The sequence below is a fragment of the Pantherophis guttatus genome, chromosome 8, assembly GCF_059756535.1.
Source record: "Pantherophis guttatus breed Tessera chromosome 8, ASM5975653v1, whole genome shotgun sequence".
NCBI classification, from domain to species: domain Eukaryota; kingdom Metazoa; phylum Chordata; class Lepidosauria; order Squamata; family Colubridae; genus Pantherophis; species Pantherophis guttatus.
In genome coordinates this window covers 17,979,986-18,001,897 of record NC_142070.1, presented here as the reverse complement: position 1 = coordinate 18,001,897, position 21,912 = coordinate 17,979,986, and the positions used below count along the sequence as shown (strand labels likewise).

General features: G+C 38.1%; 1 protein-coding gene across 1 annotated transcript in view; it reads right to left on the bottom strand.

Moving 5' to 3' along the window:
• Positions 1-6,344: 6,344 nt before the first annotated feature.
• OPN4 (opsin 4) overlaps positions 6,345-21,912 on the bottom strand; it is a 40,947-nt gene continuing 25,379 nt past the window's right edge. The window contains exons 5-10 of the mRNA XM_034440490.3: positions 19,798-19,969; positions 17,648-17,806; positions 16,662-16,769; positions 14,251-14,425; positions 10,244-10,390; positions 6,345-9,088 (exon numbers count right to left, since the gene is read on the bottom strand). Coding sequence (XP_034296381.1) covers positions 8,699-9,088; positions 10,244-10,390; positions 14,251-14,425; positions 16,662-16,769; positions 17,648-17,806; positions 19,798-19,969 — 1,151 coding nt within the window. The 3' untranslated portion in view covers positions 6,345-8,698. The remainder of the gene's footprint in view (positions 9,089-10,243; positions 10,391-14,250; positions 14,426-16,661; positions 16,770-17,647; positions 17,807-19,797; positions 19,970-21,912) is intronic.

Below are 21,912 nucleotides of genomic sequence, written 5' to 3'. Positions count from 1 at the left end.
TGTACTACTTTTAGGTCAGACCGAAGGCAACATAGTTCTAAATTGTCCAATCCCAAAATTTCAAGCCTGGTGACATAAGGGATTCTGTTGTGAGCAGAGGAGTGGAGTACTCTTCTCGTGAAATACCTCTGGACTTGCTCAGTTGTGTTAATGTCCGATATACAGTGTGGATTCCAGGCAGACTAGCTGTATTTGAAAATTGGTCTGGCAAAGGTTTTATATGCCCTAGTTTGTAGTACAAACTACAAACGTTGTACAAATACAAAATTTGTATGTAGTACAAATTACACAATTGGTCATCTCCATACAGCATGTACCACAGCCTAAGCTTCATGAATAGCTGGAACCAAGTAATACAAGAGTAAAATGACTTAGAAAATGATTATTCAATTAATCAAAGACCAGAAGTCATATCCAGGTCTAGTTTTGGAGGTGACGATGGCAAAGAAAATACCTTTCATTATCATAATGCCTACTCAATTTTGAAAAGTAGTGCTCTTCTAAGAGAAGAAATGCCAACAAGGAGAAGTGGCACAATGTTGTTGTGGTTTTTTTACATAGAACTTTGCAGATTAAAAAAATGTTTTCATCTCACTCATCACCACACATTCCTTTAGAATTTTTTTCCAGCCACTGGTTGTCGATGACCTCTTTAAGGAAGAAGAAACTGACCGTCTTATAGTCTTTAGTGTGCTATCTTAAGGACTATAAACATTGATTCTGCATTATAATTACTAATACTGTACAATATGGGGAAGAAGTAGAGGTAGTGATACATTTTATTTTCCTGGGCTCCGAGATCACCGCAGATGGGGACCATAGCCAAGAAATTAAAAGATGCTTGCTCCTGGGGAGGAAAACTATGGCAAATCTAGCAACACAGCAAACTAAAAAGCAAAGACATCACCCTGCCAACGAAAGTGCATATAGTCAAGGCTATGGTTTTCCCAGTTGCAATGTATGGCTGTGAAATTTGGACCATAAGAAAGGCTGAGTGCCAAAGAATTGAGAGCTTTGAACTATGGTGCTGGAAAAGACTCCTGTGAGTCCCTTGGGGTGCAAGACAATGAAACCAGTCAGTCCTAGAGGAGATCAACCCTGACTGCTTTTTAGAAGGCCAGATCCTGAAGATGAAACTCAAATACTTTGGCCACCTAATTTATTTATTTATTATTTATTTATTATTAAAATTTATATGCCACCCTTCTCCTGTAGGACTCAGGAGAAGGAAGGACTCAGTGGAGAAGAGCGTAATGCTGGGAAAGACTGAGGGCAAAAGAAGAAGGAGACGACAGAGAACGAGATGGCTGGATGGAATCACTGAAGCAGTCGGCATGACCTTAAATGGACTCCAGAGGATGGTAGAGGACAGGAAGGCCTGGAGGATCACTGTCCATGGGGTTGCAATGAGTCAGACACAACTTCGCAACTAACAACAACAACTGTACAGTATCTTGAATTCATCTTGGAAATGAACAGACAACAGATTAGCTTCTTGTAAAACTGATGTCCTGCATAAACATGAGAATGCTAAGCAAAATGCTGGCAGATCTATTCTGCTTTAGGTGAATCTATAAGTCACATCCAGTGGGAACCTCAACTATAAAACATATAATAACCTGGAAGCTTATTAAAATATGATTTAGCATGTCTAAAATATCCACGTCCACAAATTATCCCAGTAGATGAACCAGGTAATGCTAAATCTGTGCTGATTCAACTGTTTTAAGAGAACAAGCAATGCCTAAATTCAAAACAGAAGAGGCATCAGCTTTCTAGGCATGAGAACTATTTACAGCAATTTCTCTCCACAACAGTTATTAGTGCAATTTTTTTTAAAAAGGAGATTTAGAGTGGATTGAAATGAGCAGAGATTATTCCATGAGAACCTGCAGCTAAACTGCCATCACCCCTTTGAATAGTTTTATTGAAATGGCTAAGATAATAGGAGCTGGAAAGGAATTTTTATGGCCGTGTTCAAGACAGACAGAGAGTTAATTGGGGAAAAAAAACTTACAGGGAAAGTTTTGCATCAATGGGATATTTATGAGAGCTGGAAGAAGATTTATCTTTTATATGTTCCAAAATTATATTAAAATTATTAAAAGGGCAAAATCTAACGCAAACCAGGGATGGGCTTCAAAAATTTTAGCAAGGGGTTGTGTGCCCGGTTGCTGGGTGGGCGTGGCCATGGTGGGCGTGGCCTAGTTGGTCTTCTGCACCACAGCGGGGGAGCATGTTTACCCTCCCCAGGCTCCAGAGACTGTTCTTCAGTTTCCGGGAGGTCGAAAACTGCCTTCCCAGGCTCTGGAGGCCCTCTGGAGGCCGGAAACGGGTCCTTCCCAAACTTCTGGTAGGCCTGTTTTTCGCCCTCCCTGAGCCTCCTTGCACTTACCTGCATCCAAAATGATCTGCATGGGGACTCCTGGGAGGGGTGGGGTGGGCGAGACCAGCCAGGAGTGGGATTTGGGGGTCCTCCGAACTGCACAGAATCTTAGCTAGAGGTTCTCCCGAGCCCTGCGAACCCCCAGCAGCCCACCCCTGACGCAATACTAATATAAAGTAAAACAAAAAGAGAAGAAAGGAAGAGGGTACTAAAGAAAAGACACAAGTGCAAAAAGAAAAAGAAAAAAAGAAATAAAAAGAGGCTTCAGGTTTTCTTTGCAACATATAGAAATATGTTTATAAAATGTTTATTCAACAGCTCTTTTTTCTATTAACTAGGGTTTTTTCCCTCTAAGCATCTAAGACAGCTTCAAGGAGATTTCTGAACGGTGATGTTAACTACTGGTAGAAGAAGAAGCAATTTGCAAGCATTTAACAAGGATCCTAACATCTAAAGCTTTAGATCCACCCTGGATACCAGAATATCATGATGAAACATCCAATTTCATGCACCAGGTTGAAGTGGATCAACAATGCCCATTAAAATCACTATGTTTTCTCATTTATGGGAACAACATTTCACTTATGTAGGCATTTCTGGGAGACATGCTTGATGATAGTGATATAAGTATGAACATGCATACGTCTGTGGGTAATTATACATATAGTGTTACAAATAAAAGCCTTTCACCCAAAATATGGTACTTTCCAGTTGAGTGATGCATTCTTTATTCAGCAGTTGCCTGTCACAATGAAGATATACCTGCATATGTGAATTGGGTGTGGTTCATTGTTGTTAGAGAGAGCACTTTCCTAAGTCCTACCCCACCCTAAGATCTGGATTAAGGTGTATATTAATAACATATTCTTAATCAGAGCCATGCTGGCGCTTTTTTCTGTATTGGATCTCTTTCATGCAAATATATTGCTTACTCTGGATGTTTCAGTCCCAGGGATTTCTAACATACTGTGAAGCAGAACAGTTGTATGTTAAATACCATGACTTGACCCAGAGTAAAAGGCAAATAGGTTGTCTTGTTAGGGTCTTAGGTCCAACACTCTTCACACTTTACATAAATGACCTTTGTGATCATATTAAAAGCAATTGTGTTCTCTTCGCTGATGATGTTAAACTATTCAACACAATGCAACTACCCTTCAAAAAGACCTTGACTATGTGTCAGATTGGTCTAACAAGTGGCAACTCCAAATATCAACCAACAAATGCTCTGTCTTGCACATTGGCAAAAAAAAAAAAAATCAAAACATAAAATACAAATTAGATGGACATGACCTTGTAGATGACCCTTCTCCTGTCAAGTACTCATCTCTAAAGATATAAGTGCCAGAGCCCACTGTAACAACATTGCCAAAAAGGCATTAAGAGTTGTTAACCTAATCTTGCGTAGCTTCTTCTCTGGTAATGTTGTACTGCTAACTAGAGCATACAAAACATTTGCTAGACCAATTCTTGAATATAACTCATCTGTCTGGAACCCACACTGCATATCGGATATAAATACAATCGAGAGAGTCCAGAGATATTTTACGAGAAGAGTCCTCCATTCCTCTAACCGCAATAAAATACCATATGCCACCAGACTTCAAATTTTGCGCTTATACAACTTAGAACTATGCCGACTTCAGTCTGATCTAAGCATAGTACATAAAATTATCTGCCACAATGTCCTTCCTGTCAATGACTACTTCAGCTTCAACCACAACAATACATGAGCAAATAATAGATACAAACTCAAGGTAAACCGTTCCAAACTCGATTGCAGAAAATATGACTTCAGTAACAGAGTGGTCAATGCCTGGAATGCATTACCTGGCTTTGTAGTTTCTTCCACAAACCCCCAAAACTTTAACCTTAAACTATCTACTTTTGACTTCACCCTATTCCTAAGAGGTCTGCAAGGGGCTTGCATAAGTGCACCAGCGTGTCTACCATCCCTGTCCTAATATTCCTTTTTACTTACTCTTTTCATGTATTCAAATTATGTTTATACTTTTACCTGTTATATATGCTTGACAAAATAAATTTATGACATGACTTAATTTCAAAATGTTTATCTTCAAAATAATCTCACTGGTGACATCTAGTGGCTATGTGATTTAAGTTATAGATGAATTTAACAAGTCACTTGTGTTATCGTTATTGGGTTTTAAATTATTTAGTTGTGTTTAATTTTGCACCATGAACATTTTTTTGCACTTGTTCACTTTAGAGCTATTGTTAATTACCAATGCAAATTGATCTCAGTGGATACCAATACTTACAAAGTTATGTAAGTATATTATAACAGCCCTACATATATATTCTTGTACATAGACATAGAGATTTTACCAATATTTTGATGATGACAAGAACAATAATAACAACAAAATTTTACAAAATACATCAAAAAAGAAAGCTCAAACTGCCCGAAAAGCTGCTGATTCAGTTCTGCAGAGGAACTATTGAGTCTGTCATCTGCACCTCCATAACTATCTAGTTTGGCTCTGCAACAAAACAAGACAAACACAGACTTCAACGGATAATTAGAACTGCAGAAAAAAACAATTACTACCAACCTGCCTTCCATTGAGGACCTGTATACTGCACAAGTCAAAAAGAGGGCTGGGAAAATATTTACAGACCCCTCACATCCTGGACATAAATCGTTTCAACTTCTACTCTCAAAACAATGCTATAGGCCACTGCACACCAGAACAACTAGACACAAGGAGTTTTCCCCCAAATGCCATCGTTCTGCTAAACAACTAATTCCCACAACACTGTCAAATTATTTACTAAGACTGTATTAATATTATTCTTCTCATCCTTCCTGGTACCTATCTCTTTCCACTTATGACTATAACCATGTTGCATGTATCTTTGCCATTTCTTTATATTTGTCCAAATTTTTTTTGCTGCCGGGTATGTCCACCATAGATGATAGTATGTTCCATGAGTTTTCTTGCATTTTCAACAGGTTGGAGTGTTAATTGGGAACATCTTTGCAAGTTTTGTCGGTGGATCACAGTGGATTCTCTAAGGCTGCATTTGCACAGAAATACATTGCTGAACACCTGCGGCTTTAGCAACTTTTAAGACTTGTGGACTTCAACTCCCAGAATTCCCCAGCCAGCATGACATATACCCTATATGATTCAGTCATAAAGGAAGAAATGATGGTCAACTAAACTTCTTCCCATAAATGATAGGAAATGCGAGGTTCATATCTAGTTTTTCCTTGCTTCTGATTGCTGGCCTGAGTTTATTCCAGAACATGTTCATTAGGGGCTGCATCATCTGACTGCATTATTCTCCCTTTCCATTTCAGATTGTGCCCATTTGGCTTTCTATGTTGCCAAATTGATAAAATGGGTGTCACAGTATAAGCTCTGCCCATTTTGTGTTGGTTTTGTTCATATGGAACTGTGTAAAAGGTAGGATTTGAATCACATTTTTAAAAATTAATTGCCATTTGGCTCATAGGTTCACAATTGTCTCAAAACAAATAAGTTTTTGCATGTATCGGTTTAGAGTTAGAAAAACTGGAGATGTTTGATCTCATTGAATCATAGCCACAGAGAATAATAACTATGAAAGAATAGCCATGTGTGGCTATAACAGTATATATCAACAAATATACCGGTATGTTGAACAGCATTTTCATTCATATGTATCTCACAGCTGGGCATTTCTGATCCAAACAACTTTGTTTCTACATCAACAGATACTTCATGCATATTGAATTAACTGCATGCCAGCAGCATTTTGATCCTCTAGCCAAGAGTCTTAACATATATGTGTGCCCAATATTTTAGCCCTTTAAGGCAGTCCTACCAACATTGTCACCATCCAAACCCCAAAATGATACATGGTGAAAAGTTTTGGCAACCAAAATCAAATGTCTGTGAGAAAGACACCATAAACTTGCAGTCAACAAAAAGAGACAACTATATTACAGCACTTAAATCTTTTTATTGTCCCTCTTGAGTAAAGCCTTCTTTGAGAGTTCAACAGTTCATAACTATTGACAAAGAATGATGTAACACAGTTTTATATATATATATATATTTGGTATTTTCCTACTGATATACTAGAGAGATACAAGAGACGGTGGTATGGTATCTTTGTCTAGTTCCTTCCAATGGAAAAAGTGGACGTGTTTGATCCTGTGCTCGACACCTTTACATTTGAAATAAAAGAATTATGTATAAAAACACTGTGCAAAGCCTTAAAACTTTGTAAAGGAAGTTGAATGATACAGATTAATTGGGAAGTTGGCCCATTAACAGTTTCTTAAACAATTCTTATTTTCTGGTCAAATGTCCATTTTCTAAGGCAACGGACATTCTCCAAATGTTGGGACGCAGCCCCAAATTTTTATTTACTTACAAAAATGTATATGGCCATCCAACTCACTCTCAGTGACTCTGGTCGGCTTACAAGTATTAAAACCCCAATATAAAAATAAAAAAAAGCAATAATTCCCTACACCCTGGCAACAACAATCAGATGAATCATTTGAGGGGTTCCATCCCAGTCTGGGATCCCAAGGCCCATTGGCAAAATGAGATCTTCAGCACCTTGCAAAAATGTGTGAAAATGGGAGGGCAATATTATCTCTGTGGGAATAGCAATAGCAATAGCACTTAGACTTACATACTGCTTCATAGTACTTTTACAGTCCCCTCTAAGTGGTTTGCAGATAAGCATATTGCCCCCAACATTCTAGGTCCTTATTTTACCCACTTCAGACGGATGGAAGGTTGAGTCAACCTTGAGCCAGTGAGATTTGAACTGCCGAACTGCAGCTAGCAGTCAGCTGAAGTAGCCTGCAGTGCTGCACTCTAACCACTGCACCACCTCGGCTCTATTCCACAGAGAGGGGAACTACCACGGAGAAGGTCCACAAAGAAGATCTCTTTGGGAGAGAAGACCTGTAGCATTCCCTGCCTATTATGATGGGATGGGTAGATGTGTGACCAGAAAAGGATGGTCCTTTAAATCACCTGGTCCCAAGCCATGTAGAGCTTTGAAAATGACAACCAGCACCTTGAATTGAACCTGGAAGCAAACTGACAACTAATGCAACCTCTCCTGGAGGAGAGATGATACATGTGGACATCTAGATCTGTACAAAATCATACAGACTACTGCATTTTGAAGTAATGGAAGCTTCTTGATACTTTCCAAGGGCAGCTCCATGTAGGGCATATTAGAATAGTCAAGACATGAGGTGACTAGGGATTGGGGGACTGTGAGCAGGGATTGTTGGTCCAGGAAAGGGAATAATTGACACACAACGCAAAGTTGCACAAAGACCCTCCTGGCCATGACTGCCACTTGTTTCTTGAGTCATGAGTCCAAGGAGGACTCCTAGATTACACACCGGTTTCACTCCAAAGGTTGCCACTCTTCTGTAGTAAAATACATGGGAAGTAATAATATTAATTGTTATAATTTAATTTAAATTTAATTTTTACTCTGCCCCTTTCACTTTTATGAATATAGCCCATCATCCAAAGGTAAATGGATTTTAACAACAAAAAAATTATACTCATACAAATAGATATTGTGGAAAAAGACTGAGGACTGCAGGTCAGAAAGACATTGAAGGCAGTGATAGTTAAAATTTTTAAAAAATCTTTAAATGCATCAATTTTTCCTTAAATACATCCATTTTCAAATCAATTTTTGTGTTGCCATTTCAATTTCAGGACAGATGACAAATTAACTATTTTACTAGGATAAAATGTCAGCAAGTTACTGATTGTAAGGAGCTGCATGTTCCCTGGAGACAGGGGCCTGCAACCTTGGCAACTTGTGGATTTCAACTCCCAGAATTCCTCAGCCAGCAAATTCTGGGAGTTGAAGTCCACAATTCTTAAAGTTGCCAAAGCTGGAGACCCCTGCTCTAACATGTCCTTCTGACTCATCATCTTTCAGCCGATAACTGAACTGAGGAAGAATTAAGTTACAAATTGTGTGCAGGCTAAAATCAGTAGCTACATATGCTCTCAACACTTTTTCTTGGAATTTGGTGATAGGACAGTCATATGTTAAGCATTCCAGTTAAAGTAATGGAAACATGAACATTTATTCCAATTATATAAAGACATATTTACTAGGTGGTATCTGTTGACAATCATGTTATATAAGCTTTGAGTGCTTTGAACCTTCAGCCCCTATTGTTACAGTTGGCTTCTACAAAGTGCAGAGTTCAGAAATGACCTCAACATTGCATGGAGAAATGTTTCATTTAAACCGTTCTGCAATTTTTGTTTTTGGTATCATTATTCAAAGAAACAGCCAAGCTTATGATACAAGCATCTCAGCTGATCCAGTAGATGAATGAAGCCTTCCTTTGAGTAACAGGTAGTTCTTGTCTGGAGCAGAGTACAGACTAACGTTTTCTTCTTCTATATTTTCGGTCAAAGATTGCTCTTCAGACAGAGTGGTTTCTGAGGTAGGAATGATAATGATGTGTGGAAGAATGGGGGTTTCCAAGGAATCCTGGCTACTATTTATTTCGTCTTCGTGGATTTCTGCTTGAGAGGTGTCCATGCTCTTCCCTCTGCTGCTAGCATTCAAGTCAAATGGAAGAGATGATGCTCTCAAGGAGCTGGTTAAGAGTAGCAGTTCTGGTGCATTTAATTTAAGGGGTCTTTTGAGTGGTTCTTCTGGACAGATGGGAGATACTGCAAACTGTGGTGGGAAAAAAAAGCAATGGAAATTAAAAATATTAGTCTTTTCCACCAAAAATGGGAGAGCTGTTCTCACATTGATATTTTTAGTCTAGTAGGTGTTACCAAAAGGATCAGAGGTTTCCAAATCAAGGAGCAGATTGCTTTTGCTTCAAAAGAAACCAATCCCCTCCCTTCTAGTCTAACAAAGCATAAAACATAAAATTGCTGCTGCAAATTGCCTATATGGGGTGTCAAACTCGATTTCATTGAGAGCTGCATTAAGATTGTGTTTGACTTTGGAGGGCTGAGGGAGGGGCACGATGGGCATGACATGGGACTCGTGTCAGCGGTACCTGTGGTGGCCAAGTGGTAAGGCAGGACTACACTGAGACCCTCCATCACTCTCATTGGAATTCTGTGCTTTAGTTTGATTTCTAATAAATAATACTAATCAGGGCACGAAGACACTTGTTTGCACTGCTTCCAATCTATATTGTTACAAAAGGACAACAATTTGACACCCCTGCATTAGATGCATAAAGCAATTGCCAAAAACTTCCACTCTCCATGAGAAAGAGTTTTTTTTTTTCATGTTCCTGCTTCAAAGGCTAAAAAGAACCATTTTATTTTGATTTCTGGTATGAATTTGAAGCAGATGGATGTAACTATTTAAGTTATGAACCTGAAAAAAATGAAAAGGAGAACCAGAGAGGGAATAGTTCTTGGAATTTGCACCATATCCTCAGTATAGAGAGGGATCCAGTTTAGGCAAGTTGTTCTTCCCAAAAGATGAACAACCACTAAAATCAATAAAAAATAAATTTAAATATAAAAGAGTAAAGTAGTATTATTGGGCAGATCTTCTATTGTAGTCATCATTTCATTTTTTAAAATTATGTGTAGTTAGCCTGTTTTAGGTAAGGTGTTACCTAAATTCATAAATTGCAATATTTTAGATTTATATTTGCATAGTTAATTAACATATTATAGTAGCTTAAGTTATATTTTTGTTATTTGGTAACATACAATATACTTTTATTACAGATGCTACTTGTTATGTTAGTATTTTATCTTGGCATTTGATTTTTATGTTCTTGTTAGGGATTAGGCCTGCGCCACAAAAGATTTGTTAGTAAAACTTAAAGGAATGTTAGAAAATACTGATTTTTTTAACCTTTTCTTCAATTGGTGCATCACAGCTCAGGGCATTTGTGGGCAATTCACTTTTTTCTTCTGCATTTGTTGAAAAAGAATTACTTTCAGGTAGCTGCAATTTTGCATGGACTGTCTCCACAGGATCAAGCTCTACATCATTCCAAGTCTAGAAAAGAAAAAAGAAAAGAAATATGGGATGAACGTATGTGTTATGACAAAGTGTATATCACTATTTCGGTTTTTTTGAACCTCTTCAGCCAGCCACACCCATATTTTATGACTCCTCCCTGTAAAGGTCAAATATTTATACTTATTAATTCATAGGTTTAAATGTATGATATTTTTGTAATCAGGGTTTTTTCCTACGTAGATAAAGTTGTTAAATGGCTATGGTGGGATGAAATCTCGAATCATCACTTTCAGGCCTGTCAGACATTTTGTGTTGTTTATTCTGAGACTTATGGGAGACTGGGATGGCACTATTTCGGTTTTTTTGAACCTCTTCAGCCAGCCACACCCATATTTTATGACTCTTCCCTGTAAAGGTCAAATATTTATACTTATTAATTCATAGGTTTAAATGTATGATATTTTTGTAATCAGGGTTTTTTCCTATGTAGATAAAGTTGTTAAATGGCCATGATGGCAGATGGGATTCTGCCGAAATGTCGCTTCTACCCTTTTAGGGATATATCCACAATTACACGGGAAGAAACCCGAAATATTAACTATACACACATACATACCCGTGAAAACTTACATAAACATATATATATATATGTATGTTTACATAAACTTACATAAACATATATATATATATGTATATTTATGTTTTCTCAGGTTTTCACGGGTGTTTGTATGTAGGTCTTTGGTTATTCGGGTCTTCTCCCACGTAAAATTGGAAGTGTCTTGGCGACGTTTCGACGAAGTCTCATTCGTCATCTTCAGGCTGGTGTTCTTGGCTTCGTGCTTCCAGGAGCAATGTGAGATCGCAGCTGTCTCTTCCTTTTAACTGCTAGTGGGGGTGTGAGCTGATTGGGTGGGAACTTGGCTGTGTTCTGATTGGGTGGAGGTGTGTTCTGATTGGTTAGGGGCTTGGCTGTGCTCTGATTGGCTGGGGGTGTGTTCTGTTTGGGTGGGGGCTTGGTTGTGCTCAGCTTAGTCTGAGTTGCAGGGGGATTTGAGCTGGTGAGCTGCGTTGTTGTTGTTTGGCTTCGTGTTTGTGGCCGTGCGAGCTCTTCATGGTGGGTGTCAGTCTGCTTCATGTATGGATTGGAGGGGTTTAAAGTGGCTAATGATGCAGCTGCGGTCTGGCTTCTGGTCCTTGGTCGTGGCTCATTATCAGTGTGGGTTTGAGTCTGCTTTCTGCATGGATGTGTGATGGTGACATCAGGTGTGGCACTCGTGAGTGTGGGTCTGGTGTCATTCGTCGTGTTAGGGACTCGTTTGTCAATAAGGGCGGGTTTCCAAATGGCTGGTAGGCGGGAGGTATCGTCTCGTTTGTTCATGCTGTGTGGGCGTTTTTCTATCTCGATGGCTTCTCTGATTATTCTGTTGTTAAAGTGTTCAGTTTTGGCGATAGTTCTGGTCTTTTTAAAGTCAATATCATGTCCTGTGGCTTTAAGGTGTTGGACCAGGGAAGAAGTTGGTTCCTCTTTTCTGACTGAGTTCTTGTGTTCTTCTATGCGTGCACTTATTCGTCTGTTGGTTTGTCCGATGTATGTGGTGGGGCAGGAAATGAGTGTCTTTCCAGAACAAAACGCTTAGCTGACGAACAACACCTAAAAACCGAACTACACACCCTCACTAACGTACTCACATCCAATGGATTCCAAAGAAATAAGATCACCAACCTAATCCAAAAAGAAACCCCCACTAAAATCCAAGACAGAGAACAAGAAAACGGCAAGGCCCTCCTCCCATACATAAAAGGCACCACAGACAGAATAAGCAAAATCCTCCACAAACATAACATCAAGACAGCATTCTGCACAAACCGAAAAATATCCACCATCCTAAGGAACCCCAAAGACAAAATTGAGTTAGAAAATCAAGGAGTATATGAAATCCCATGCACCGCCTGCCCCACCACATACATCGGACAAACCAACAGACGAATAAGTGCACGCATAGAAGAACACAAGAACTCAGTCAGAAAAGAGGAACCAACTTCTTCCCTGGTCCAACACCTTAAAGCCATAGGACATGATATTGACTTTAAAAAGACCAGAACTATCGCCAAAACTGAACACTTTAACAACAGAATAATCAGAGAAGCCATCGAGATAGAAAAACGCCCACACAGCATGAACAAACGAGACGATACCTCCCGCCTACCAGCCATTTGGAAACCCGCCCTTATTGACAAACGAGTCCCTAACACGACGAATGACACCAGACCCACACTCACGAGTGCCACACCTGATGTCACCATCACACATCCACGCAGAAAGCAGACTCAAACCCACACTGATAATGAGCCACGACCAAGGACCAGAAGCCAGACCGCAGCTGCATCATTAGCCACTTTAAACCCCTCCAATCCATACATGAAGCAGACTGACACCCACCATGAAGAGCTCGCACGGCCACAAACACAAAGCCAAACAACAACAACGCAGCTCACCAGCTCAAATCCCCCTGCAACTCAGACTAAGCTGAGCACAACCAAGCCCCCACCCAAACAGAACACACCCCCAGCCAATCAGAGCACAGCCAAGCCCCTAACCAATCAGAACACACCTCCACCCAATCAGAACACAGCCAAGTTCCCACCCAATCAGCTCACACCCCCACTAGCAGTTAAAAGGAAGAGACAGCTGCGATCTCACATTGCTCCTGGAAGCACGAAGCCGAGAACACCAGCCTGAAGATGATGAATGAGACTTCGTCGAAACGTCGCCAAGACACTTCCAATTTTACGTGGGAGAAGACCCGAATAACCAAAGACCTACATATATATATATGCATATTCTTTCTAGCCAGGTTTTACCTACGTAAACTAAGAAAGAATATGCACATATAAGCCTACGAAAAAGGGGGAAAAAAGATATATATATATATATATACTATAGAAGTATTTAGCATAACTTAGTCCTTTCTCAGATAGTCCTGATCTTAATTAACAAAAGCATTATCTTCATTTTCTGGGGAAAGCTGGTAGGCTGATGAACAGCTAATGATAACTTAATGATCTGTTATAGGCCCATCCCCCAGAAATTTGTCATTGGTCACATTAAAATTCTTCTTTAAAAAGTGTATTGTGGGACAGGAAGGAGAAAGTGAAACAAAGCTATGTGTTTTTCTTGGATGACAGACTAAGTGGGAAAAAATGGTTATTTGAACTAAAAGGAATGGCATAAGAGACTACAATAATGTACTGGAACAAGACAAAGCTAGCATTGTTCAGTTACAGGGGGGATACCTCAACATTAGGGCTTACGTTTCACAGAATAGAATAGAATAACAGAGTTGGAAGGGATCTTGAAGGTCTTCTAGTCCAATCCCCTGCTTAGGCAGGAAACCCTACACCACACTTCAGGTTATCCAACATCTTATTAAAAACATGCAGTGTTGGAACATTCACAACTTCTGCAGGCAAGTTGTTCCACTGATTCATTGTTCTAACTGTCAGGAAATTTCTCCTTAGTTCTAAGTTGCTTCTCTCCTTGATTAGTTTCCACCCATTGCTTCTTGTTCTACCCTCAGGTGCTTTGGAGAATAGCTTGACTCCATCTTCTTTGTGGCAGGCCCTGAGATATTGGAACACTGCTATCATGTCTCCCCTAGTCCTTCCTGGCCTAGTCAATCACACTTGGCCAATAAAGAATTCTATTCTATTCTATTCTTTACAAAATGCTCAGTAGATGGATTAACCTTGAAACAGGTTAAAGTGAGGACTTGTATGAAAGAGACAGGAGTCTGAATGTTTGTGTCCTATGCATAATTAATCATGACATGCCCAGGGTGGTTTTGAAGCTTTTATCTGAGAGACTATCAGTCTCTTCTCCATGAGACAAGCTTAACCTTTTCCGTAGCAGAAATGGAAGAAATGTCATTGCTTTTGTTCTTGGACACGAAAGAGACACGATTAGACATAGAAGACGACCGGAAGGAAGAATTTGCAAGACTTGTGGAAAGTTCGCTTGCGGATATTCGTATGAGAAATCTCAAACAAGGAATAGCTCTTCGAATGGTTTTCCTGAAATGCAGAAAACAAACAAAGAAATGATATTCTAAAATGAAACAGATCACAACTGGGCAAACGGAAACATTCACAGATACGTAGTTCATGTTCACTTAATCTTATTTTGTGAAGCTTGACCTAGATGCATGGCAAGGTCTCAGAACATATTAATTATCATTTATTTCATGTCTGCCAATTTATTTATTTATTTATGATTACATTTATATGCCTGTTAAATTAATAAATTAAATTAGTTAAATGTATGATCCTATTCAAGGATTGTGGCTACAATATAATGGCCATCAAAAATACAAATATAGTTCACCTGGGACATTTTCTTAATTTACAAAACTGTTTGCATTGTTTATAAACAAATAAGAATTTATATTGGTTGGTTGGGTTATATTGGATGATTTAACTATCACTAACCAAGTTGCAGCAAATTTATTTTCTTCCTTTAGACCCAAGTTAGACAGCTGGCTTGGTAGTACAATTTGAAATTTAGTATTTTAATATTCCCTTATTCTTCAGGTCGTGTAAAATCTTAATCCTAGTATTTCATCTTATAAAGTTAGTTCTTTGTCTACCACTACTTTAATATCTTGCTTTCAATTTTTGTTACTTATTTCAATAAACTGAAATAGAAAATTGAGCCTTGGATGAGTTACACATTGTGTATACTAGTATTTCAAAGGGATATTTGATGATAATGCTAAAATGTCCTTTTTCATTACAATTAAATTATTCATTACATAATGAATAACAATAATGTTTAAAGTTTTTAAAGGTAAAAGGATATACCAGGATAACAGGATATGCATACTTCTCTGTTCTATGTTAAGCTTTCATGATTTTAAACATAGTTCTGCGGATAAATTTGTTGCAAACGTAATGAGCTTGATAGCTGTCAGGAATCCTAACAGATCTGAGGTTGAACTGAATTCTTATATCATGCTTAATGAAGTCTGTCTAGATTTTGAAAAATCAAAATCAAAGAACTCTTTTTTGAACACACACACAGAGACAACGATGTGCCTTTCTATAAAATATTACAGTTCAAACATAATCAGCATATAGCAATGAACTTGGGACTCAGAAGCTGTCAGCTGATATTAGCAGATGCTTTTAATCTTTCTTTTTAATGTCTGTACAATTCTGCATCAGGTGTTCAATTCTTGACCCTTAGACAAGCAGAACCAGCCAAAACGACTGAAAGATAAATGTCTACAGATTGTCATGAAATTCTCTGTTAGCTGATAGCAAAGAAAACTTCAGTAAGCAGGCAAAAATTCTTTCCGGAACAACAACGTAAGATTAGGCATGAAATAAAAATAGTATATTGCTATGTTCATCAAAAAGGTGCGGAAAGTAAATCCATTTTGCTATCCATATTAATATTGCAGATTAAGGAATTATACAAATACTTATTTATTCTGTAAATGTATGTTATTTATGTAACAATATTTACTACCTACTTCAGTCCAGACAGATTTTTAGTAGTGAACAACAAGCATACACACAAAAAAGTTAATAAGAAATGGAATATACCGAATTGCTATAATTGTCGGCTAGGACCAATTTAGCATATGGATGCAAAAATAATTGGGACTGAACTGGCTTTTGGGAAATACAAGTTCCAGAAAATGGGGTCCATGAAGTTCTTTTACTGCCCCATACATTATGTACCTCTTCCCATTAATCATGCTTCTACTAGTTATGGCAAACAGTATGTCAATTAATGTCCATCATTGGTGCCAACATACCTAGAATACATCAGTTTGGAATATTATGTCATTGACCTGATAAAGAGAAGGACAAAATTGAGCTGGAATCCTTTTGATTCCATACTCCATCCGGTAGATTTTGACAGCAATATAGAAACTGTTATAGCCTTCTTCCATGATGTTTTTCTAACTTTCAGGATTAGTCTACAACTCTGATATTTAGGGGATAGATAGCCCTCTCATTCACATATTTGCTGGTCCATCCTGTTTTAGCTTCTAAATTCAGACATGATCAGCCTTGAGCTACTGTCTTTTGCTGAGGAATTTATACATTTTAAACTCATTTTTCTTTTAAATGCTGTACAGACAAAAGAGATATTGTTATTAGTTAAATTGCTAAAAATATAGGAATCCAGGCAGAAATGAAGTAATTTAAATAAAGATGTACTTCTATCCAACAGTGGATTAATTTCACTTCAAACATATCAGAGTATAAAAGTAGTATCTTAAGAGTGCATTTACAATACCTGTAACTTGGGTGAATAATAGCATAAATTATGGGATTGTGAATTGCTGAAGCTTTGGCAATAACAGCAGGCACAGATTTAGAATATGGAGTTAAGATCTTGGCATAACTAGAAATAAGAAAAAAAACTTAGATTAATCACTAGACCTTTAACTAAGCACATGGTTGAATATTTGATGATCTGCTGCAGTGCTTTCACATATATCAATGTCTTCAGTGACTTTTTCTAAATTTAATTTTGGGAGTTTTGAGAGAGAAAAAATGGAAATATGAAATTATGATACATATGAAGGCCAGATGGGAGATACTGACACTGAAAAACTTTCCATGACATGTGTGTCTCTTATATGCTTTTAAATATTTTAAAAATAGAAGGTTCCATACAATAAATATTTTACATGTTTTGACAATATTGTTTTTCAAACAATTCAAAAAATATAAAGAGATGGCAGGAAGAGGAAGCTCTTGGGGGGAAAAAAGCCAATAACAAGATAAACCATGAATTATTCCTTTCAACTATGATGCAGCATTTTCTCGGTAAAGAATATTTCAGGGGAAAAAATACTTCCTCTAATTTGGTATTTATTTAAACTGAAATATTCAGGATTTTTTTGCCCTGGCAAAGCACAATACTTATTATAGTTACTGACAAAGGAGAATATTGTAGCTCAGGGTTGAAAAGAGGGGTCCTTGACACTCTCTGAGCTTCGTTGTTTTTTTGTAGATGTTTCATCACCATACTAGATAATATCATCTGTGTACTGATGGGGTTACTTACTTTGCATAATGAAATGTCTGCAAGGAAACAATCAAGCTCAGAGAGTCCAAGGACCCCTTGCTATAGTTAATGCTTCACTCACCAAGTAACTAAGTGAGAGACGTATTTGACAATTGTCAAAACGTGTAGTGAACAAATGGGCAGGATTACTTTTTCCTTTTATCCTTTTTTTCTACCCTTGACTGAGGAGAGGGTGACCTGCCACTTACCCAGCCCATGCAATCAGAGTGACACAAGCATACGGAGACCAGGATACAACGTAAACCACAATAGCTACGAAGGCAACCTTTGCCAGTTTCCATTCATTCTTTATGTTCTGTGAGCTTGATTTTTTCCGTTTAGTGCTAGATCCCAATTTCTGAACATTCCTGTAAAAAAAAAAAAAAAAGAGTAAACAGCAGGCCTTTGATTAAGAATTCTTTCTGCCATGCTGGGGGGATCAATCACCTGGTATCGCTGCAGATGATACTAGTCGCCAAAGTTTTAACTTCCCCCCCCCTTAAGTTGCTGGGGAGACTGTGTTTAGCTATTCAGAAGTGATGCCAGAAAGTCTTGAGAATAAGAAAAACGATGGCAAATGTAGCTTTGTCACCCATTATTTACAATACTGGTTATAAACTCATAGGGATTTGAAAGATGTTGGGTGCTCCTTCATGGCTTCATGAAATAGTATGCTGGCTTGGATGAAGCCTAACAATAATTGGTTATTTAACATTCCTTTTATAATTTGTATTGAATGTTATTTAAATAGTATCAGTGATATGATGTCTGTCTGTCTTTGTGTCTGTCTCTCTCTCTCTATCATCTATCTATCTATCATTATCTATCGACCATGTTTCCCCAAAAATAAGACCCTGCCTTATATTTTTTTGAACCCCGAAATAAGTGCTTGGCCTTATTTTCGGAGAGGTCTTATTATTTTGGGACGCATGGAGCAAGATGGGGCTCCTCTTGCCAGCTTACCTGATTTCCAGCTCTGTCTTCCTAACTGAGAAAGTGGCAGGGACCGGCTGCACATCTGTTTAAATATTTTTGGGGAGGACTTATTTTTGGGGACGGCTTATTTTCAGGGGGGCTTATTTTAGCACATGCACTCAAAAGCCCAATTGGGCTTGTTATCAGGGAATGTCTTATTTCTAGGGAAACAGGGTATCTATCTATCTATCTATCTATCTATCTATCTATCTATCTATCTATCGCTATTCAAAAGTCTTGCAGAAAGAAACTGTATAATTAAAAAAAAACACCAACAACAAAGAAGAAAGAACAGGGAACGGAAATAAGTAAAATATTGAAAAAAGCCAAGGGTGTCATGATTCAATACAATAAGCATTTCTGTACTTACCTAATGTACCAAAACTAATAAAAGCACCCTGTTATTAAGACCAGCTGCCTGCAATTACTGCAGGTTCGAATCTCGCCAGGCTCAAGGTTGACTCAGCCTTCCATCCTTTCTAAGGTAGGTAAATTGAGGACCCAGTTGTGGGGTCAATAAGCTGACTTTGTATAAATATACAAAAGTATGAAGGCTATTGCTTAACGCATTGTAAGCCGCCCTGAGTCTCCGGAGAAGACTTTTTTTTAAAAAAAGTCATATTTATACAAATTTATACATTCAGCATTCAAATTAAGATGAGACAAGCTAAGAATCACAGTCTGATCTTTCATCTCTAAGCTTTCAGCCAACTTTTAGAGTCTGGATTGCTTTCCCCATTTAGAATTAAATTTTATCTCCTATGTTCCTATGGCAGAGACTTTCTTATTCACTTAGTTGTGGCTCCTGTGTGATAGGATATGATAGGACAGTGATGGCAAACCTTTTACTTCACCGCCTGCATGCTGGAAATGGCATGCAAAACCATCCCACGAGGAATGCGCAGCCCCGCTGGCCTTTGCACGTGTGGGAGCGCCGATACCAGGAAGAGCGGCGGTCCGTCATATATGTGCGAGCTGGCACCTGAATTTCTGGCACAGACGTGTGCCCGACAAACAGCTGGCCATCAGGCATGTGTGCGATGGGTGCCAGCCTGTGCATGCATGACAGAACACTGCTCTTCCAGGTTTCGCCGCTCCCGTGCATGTGACAGCCAGCTAATCAGCCTGCGTGTGTGCACAGGAACACGGAAGAGGAGCCAGCGAGACCGTGCATTCCTCGCGGGATGGTTTCATGTGCTGGAAGGTTTCACATTCCATAGGTTCACCAATACTGAGATAGGATATTGTCTTAACTGATAATGGAGGAATATTAATTTGGTAAGAATATGAATCTCTTTCCAGTTCTTAATGCACCATTACAGCTTATAATCAATGGGAATGTACTTGAGTTCCTAATAATTACATTTTTCAGTCATACTCTTACCTGCCTGTACTTCTGATGGTGAGGAACATGAATAAATAGCAATGGAAGATTATCATAAGAGGAATGAAGAACACACACCAACATAGCAACATGGTGTAACTTCTGTTTCCTGGAGAATAGCTTACATAGTCCCATGTACAGGATATCATCAAACCTTCTGGGATATAGGAACCTAAATATTAATTAAATATTTATTATATAGTGCATAAAATAAGTAACAACAGATGTAAGAATTTGTTATTTAAGAAGGAAACTGCAACACTGTTCAATAGATGTAGTTGTCTTCATCTTCTCTTTAAATCTTACTCCCGAAATATGAAATAATTTATTGCACTATGAAGTTTCACATTCCAGAAGGCCTTCTACAGTAATTGCATTGGCTAAAATCCCCATCAATGTCAGTCAGCATGACTCTGAATGTTGGTAGTCAAAACTATCAGTAGGGACAGGCATGGGAATGTCTTTACTGCAAACTGACCATTTAAATCAGAACTTATAAAGAACTTATTCAAATGATTAGTTTGCAGTAAAGACATCTCCAAACCTGTTGCTAGAGATACTCTGGACTACAACATTCAGAGACATTCATCCCATAGATGAGATTCAAGACCTAGAACCATTTTTCTAAACGAAATTTCTGTTGATTTTTCCATTTGAATAAGAACTTATTCTTATATTTGAATAAGAACTTATTCAACTGGAAAGTCAACAAAAGTTTCTTTTTAAAAAATGGAATATCACCTACGGGATGCTAGTCTTTAAACAAAAAATTAAGATGTGTCTAAAAGTTTCTTTAGACGTTAGTCCTTAAGGCAGAATCACTAAAAATAGAAAAATATTTGTAGAAAACTACAGAGATTAAACTATGGGATTTATTTTACTTCACTTCAGATTCTTCTATGTTCAAAATGGTTTAAATCTTTTAAAAATATAGGAGAGGTATGTATATTCACCATGTAGATGATCTATATAGAATGCAATGGCTAAATTAAGGAATAATTTTATTTAATTTCTAATGCTTCTTTGTTCATAAATGTTTAAATGTTTTTTAAAAATACAAACAGGAGCATTTTTGATCAACAGAGCTTTTGATCATCCAGTTAGTTGATGATCCAACTGATCCTTCAGCTGTGCAATTCTATTCCCAGTGGCTTTATCCTTTGCTTTCATATATGTATGGAAAATATTTTGCATAATTTAAACTGGCTTTGAGAGTTTTTTTTTTAAATGAGGTTTTATTTGTGGACTTTATTTTAACATTGCTTTATACTTTAATTTATGAGTTCCCAGGACAGAACTTCTACTTAAAATCCGGATATAGAATGAGATCCTGTAATTTGCAGTTAGATTCTACATACAGAGAAGATACCGTATTTTTCAGAGTATAAAACGCACCTTATAAAAATAAGAAGAAGAAAAAAGGAAAATAAGAAAAAAGCTGATTGGCAGGTGGATAGCCTCCCGGAATACCCCCAATCAGTTGTTCCCAGGGGTGAATTTTAGCAACAGGTTCCTTGGTTGTGAGCTCTGTGCCTTGCCTTTTTTTTTTTTTTTGCCTCTGAAACTTCTGAAAGTTTTTCTGTTTCAGAAAAATCTTTTTTTCCTGCCTCTGAAAGCCTCTGAAACAGAGCTTCAGGAAAAAAGTCTCTGAAGCTCTGTTTGGGGGCTTGTCTTCTGAAGCTCTGTTTGGGGGCTTGTTTTCTGAAGCTCTGTTTGGGGGCTTGTTTTCTGAAGCTCTGTTTGGGAGTTTGTTTTCTGAAGCTCTGTTTGGGGGCTTGTTTTCTGAAGCTCTGTTTGGGGGCTTGTTTTCTGAAGCTCTGTTTGGGGGTTTGTTTTCTGAAGCTTCGTTTCTGATGCTTTTTTCAGCCTCTGAAACCTCCATTTGAGAAGCTGGGCGGGCGCTACATTCAGAGTATAAGATTAACCCCCAAATACGGTAGTCTTTTAGTGAAAATCCTTTGTGATTTTGTTCTGATGGCAGTGCAACCAAAAGAAGTGTGATCATGCAGAAAAAAAAAATCTTACATGGAACTTAAACAAATATCCCACCATCCTTAGAATTGGGGTCATTCTGGGACAGAGATCCTGACTGTTGTACTCCCTTGCCGTTACTTA